Here is a 4,493-nt window from a genome sequence, read left to right on the forward strand (position 1 = left end):
CCTGGTGTTCTTCGTCCGAGACACACGGATACGGAATCGATTTGCTTAGATCATCGCTCTGCTGCTCTTGCCACTTGACGAAGCCTCTCTTTGCGAACGCCGACCCTATCGGCGACTGGATTATAAATTCTAAATTTCTCCCTCATTCGATACTCTGCGTATTCGGCCGCATTTCTGACGTCTTCTTGAGTTGGCTGAAACGTTGGCAACTTTTTGATTTCTACGACGACGTCGGACATTTTTTTCTGGAGATGTCTATGACCGGACCTCTGAAACGCTTCTTGCTACCTATGGAAGAAGTAGTGAAACTTAGAGAGGAACGTGCAGCTAAACAACAACAACAACAACGGAACCAGCAGCAGCTGCAATCTACTGCGATGGACGACCACGGTACCGCAACGGCAAAGAAGAAAAAGAAGAAGCTCGTCAACCGCTCGAGCAAGACGGTCCCCAAGCGTTTAAGTTGTTCTACCATCAAAGAGAAGAAGAATAAGAAGCAACCGCAACGACGACGACGAAATGATGAGGGTGGCGATGATGATGATGATGAAGACAAGGAAAGAGGGGTCATTCGACGACGAATCGTTCGGCGGACCTCGAAGAAGCGCGACATAGACGATGAGATCGTTTACAAAGACGTCCTAGCCGCGGCGAGGTTCCCCGACACCACCACCACCACCACCACCACCACCACCACCAGCAGCAACAACGACGTCATCGTCGACAGCGACGATGCAACCGACAGGAGAAGGACGACGACGAAGAAGAATAAGAAGATCGACCGCGACAACGCTGCCGCCGAGGAACTCATCGCCGAAATGGAGTACTTCACCGACGTGGGATACAGGCCTCGCGGAGGTGTATACTCGTACGTTTGCTGTCCGCAGCAATTGAATCCTACCTACGAGAAGCATTTCACGACTCAAGACGGCGGACGAACCTCGTCGTCGAGAAAGCGGACAACCAAGAGTTGTGGCGGTGCGGGCAGTGCGGCGGCGGCTCTGGCCTCAGTGGGCGACGCCACGATGGGCGTCAAGCTCACGTCGGCGGTGTTTGCGGATGCCATGCTGGAAAAATTGCATTTACTATCGCTCTACGAGCCGCCGTTGCCGTTCCCTCGAGCCAAAATATGCGTCGTATATTTGAACGTGTTCGACGACTGGGACTCCAGCCAGTGTCATCGCTTCAGCGAGTTTGTCATCGACGGGTTCGACGACAAAACGTCCACCGAGCAGGAAACGCGCGAAACTGCGCGCGAGGCACTGTGCGAGCCGATCGAAACGGCTCCCGCGCTGGCGAGAGTCAGCTACGCCAACGGGTTCGCGGCGCTGGCCGATCTCGTCGGCGTCGATGACGCTCGCATGCTCTTGCAGAGGGTTCCCGGCGTCCAAGAGGTGTACGACGTGCCGTTGCGCTACCGCTTGCTGTTCGAACGCACGTTGGAATCGGACGCCAAGTGTCTCACTCTCTGTTACAACTGGAAAAAAGAGGAAATTTCTCCGTGCACACTAGGTAACGCGGCATTGAACAAGTGCAGCGAGCGAGCCTTCGGAACGCCCAGCCCTTCTCGAGCGACGGGATACGCCGGCGGCGGCGTGTCGTCCCCTATGTTCATGGAGCCTCTCGCCTTGCTGGGACACGTAGAGTACGTCAAGAAATACTTTATAGCTCCCGATTTTCTTCTGAAGAATAAGAAGAAGAAGAAACAGACGACGACGTCCAAGACGCACCGCATCGCCCTGCTACAGGCGAGAGAGCACGCCGAACGCATGAACACAAACACGGACGGCCTGGATTGAGAGGGGATCAATAAAGAAAGATCTTTATTATTATTATTATTATTATTATTATTACATTATTGTCCTTGTTTCTCACCACGTTCCGCGACCGCCTTTAGACGGTTGCGACGCGGCGAACGAAATGTCCGCGTCGGCCGAAAGTATTCTACGAACCGCGTTGTCGTTGGCATTCAGGTAACCGATGACGAGAATCGCCATGAAATATCTGGCCGCGCGCGTATTGACGGGAGTGTCTGGCAGCGAGCGCAAATGTTGCATGGTCTGTCCGACTAACGCGCTCGGAGTAGAACTCGAACGAATGATGTCCTGGATCGCCAGCTCGGTTTCGTTGTTTGCCTTGCCCACTCCGAACGCCGTCGAAGCGAGCGATCCGCCGCCTATGCGGTCGCTCTCGCATATGCAAGCGCGAATGATTGCCGCGACGGAGTCCGCCAAGTTGGGCGCGATGGTCGTCGCGCCGCCGGCAGTCGCGGCCGTCGTGTTGAGGCAGGCCGGATCGGTCGAACCGGGATCGCACGAGCGAGTGTACACGCCGTTGGAAACGTATCGCGTCACCGTGTTGCCCGTGGCCATTTGCCGAGCGACTATGTTGATGGGACTTAGCGTCGAGTCCAGACCTATGACCACGCCGGCGGCCGGCTTGACGCGACTGCACGTCTCGAAGTCGTTAACGCCGATCGATCGGCCGCGAGTCGGGAGAAGGTACTTGGACGGCACTCCTCTGAACAGGGGATGGGTTTGGAAGTAGCCGGGCACGTCCATCGTCGTTTCTGCGAAACACGAATCTGTTGCGGCAGACAGTCTGGATCCGGACGCGTCTACGTTACATATTCCGTTTTCGATCATGCGCTGGTAGTACGCGCGGTCGGGGAGCGCGTTGCCCAGGTCTCCGGCCTCTCTGCGAGCGCGCTTGATCTGAGCCACGGTTCGCTTTTCGCGATCGGTCAGTCCGCGGTTGATGAAGCGTAACTCGCCGGTTATGGGATTGTATATCACGTTGTTGGGTGCGAACTCGGCGGGTATCTCGTGCGAGTTTACGAGGTGATACGAGACCAAGGGAGAAACGCCCGTGTTGAAAGTGGCCAGGTACGCCGAGTGTCGTTGGCTGGGACTGGATCGCGCCGCGCGCAAGGCCTTGTTCAAGTACTGCGTGAATTGTACGGAGTGCGCGGTGTCCGGGGAAAATTTGCGAATCGGACCGCCTCCCGTTCCCTTGGGTGATTCGACGACGGGAGAACAGTTGACGGGAACGTGTTTGTTCAGTACGGTCATGCGGAACACGTCCGCGACCATCTGTACGTTGGACGGGAATCTGTACTTGTGGTAGTTGTTGTCTATTGACGCCATTTTGCACGGTCTTTTCTCTTTTTTGCACAACACTCTTTATTTTTTCGCGACATTTGCTTTATGTTGCTGCTCGGCCCTGTCGAACAGAGCCATCGACACTTTACGGACGAGAGCGTCGGCTGCGCTCAGCCGACAGCTGGGGAAGAAGTGGTAGGATGTCGGCGGCAACAACCCTCCTTTCCGTCGCCGCCGCCCGAGCGTGTGTTTCACTCGGAGGTTGTAGTACCACTCGCGAATGGACGGCGAGTCGCAGTTCTGAAACGAAAATTGCATCGGAGTTTCGCGCGAGATCACAAAGTCGTTGATCATGTAACAAGTGTACATAAAGTCCGTCGCCATGTTGTCCAGCACCGAAAGTAATCGGTTCGCCATTGCGACGTAGATTCCACCGTCCTCCTCCTTCTCGTTGTTCTTCTTCTTCGACAACCACTCCAGCATTTCGGCGGCGGACGGAGCCTTGTCCGCGAGAGGAGACACGTCTGCGTACGTCGAATACACTACCGGAGCCACTCGCAATACCTCGCACAGAGCGTCGAGGGGGTCCTTCCATTCGCGAAGCAATAAAAGACGAGGTACGACGTCTACCACCGCCATCTCCTTAGCGCTCGCCGCCGAGAGTATGGTAGAATTCTCGCTCGCGCTGACAAACAGCGCGTAACGCATGCTCTCCACGTGTTCTAGAGATATCAGCGTTTCGAGAATGTTGAACGACATGAACGAGATGGCGTTATGCTCGAACGTCAGCTCGGCAACGGTTCGGCTCGTTTCGTTGGGCTCGTACACGACAACTTTGAGCCCTTCTCCGGGTATCCACGACGCGTAAGCGTCGCTGACGAACGGCGACAACGTCTTTGCGGTGGTTTGGCGCACCTCGTGCGACCACGTGCAGAAAGTGGAGTTTGCGAGTATTTTCATCATTAAGTCGTCGTCGTCGTCGTTGTTGCTCGCGGCAGCAGTCAAACTGGGTAGTACGAACGTGTGCGCGGCACCTCCCAGTATCGGCACGGCGGTGGGTCTGCGCGCGTAATACAAATAGCGTTCGTCGCTGCTTTTCGCTATCATAAAGTGTGTGCTGAGGAAATCTTGCGTGACCTTAGTCAGCCACTGCACGAAGGCGAGGTGCGAATCCTTACAGTCGCCGTCAAACTCGGGAAACAGCCACGTACCGATTACCCGAGACGCCTGATCGAAATGCTCGAACCCGACGATTGTGTTATTATTATTATTATTATTATTATTATTCAACAACAACTTAAAGTATGGAACGTTGTCCTCACCAAACGCGTTAAAGAACGCGTACACTCGTAACGCGGTCCAAATGGGTACCATGTGCACCCAATTTGCGAT

General features: G+C 55.0%; 1 protein-coding gene across 1 annotated transcript; it reads left to right on the plus strand.

Annotated features, from left to right (window-relative positions):
- Positions 1-251: 251 nt before the first annotated feature.
- LOC149370166 (uncharacterized) lies at positions 252-1,799 on the plus strand. The gene has a single exon (XM_089577092.1). The coding sequence runs from the start codon at positions 252-254 to the stop codon at positions 1,797-1,799; it is 1,548 nt and encodes a 515-aa protein (XP_089433218.1).
- Positions 1,800-4,493: the final 2,694 nt, after the last annotated feature.

Source organism: Amblyomma mixtum, chromosome 1 (genome assembly GCF_055824585.1).
Source record: "Amblyomma mixtum isolate Tamu chromosome 1, ASM5582458v1, whole genome shotgun sequence".
NCBI classification, from domain to species: domain Eukaryota; kingdom Metazoa; phylum Arthropoda; class Arachnida; order Ixodida; family Ixodidae; genus Amblyomma; species Amblyomma mixtum.

Coding starts and splice junctions, on each gene's coding strand:
- LOC149370166 (XM_089577092.1), top strand. CDS start 252: ATGTCTATGACCGGACCTCTGAAACGCTTCTTGCTACCTATGGAAGAA.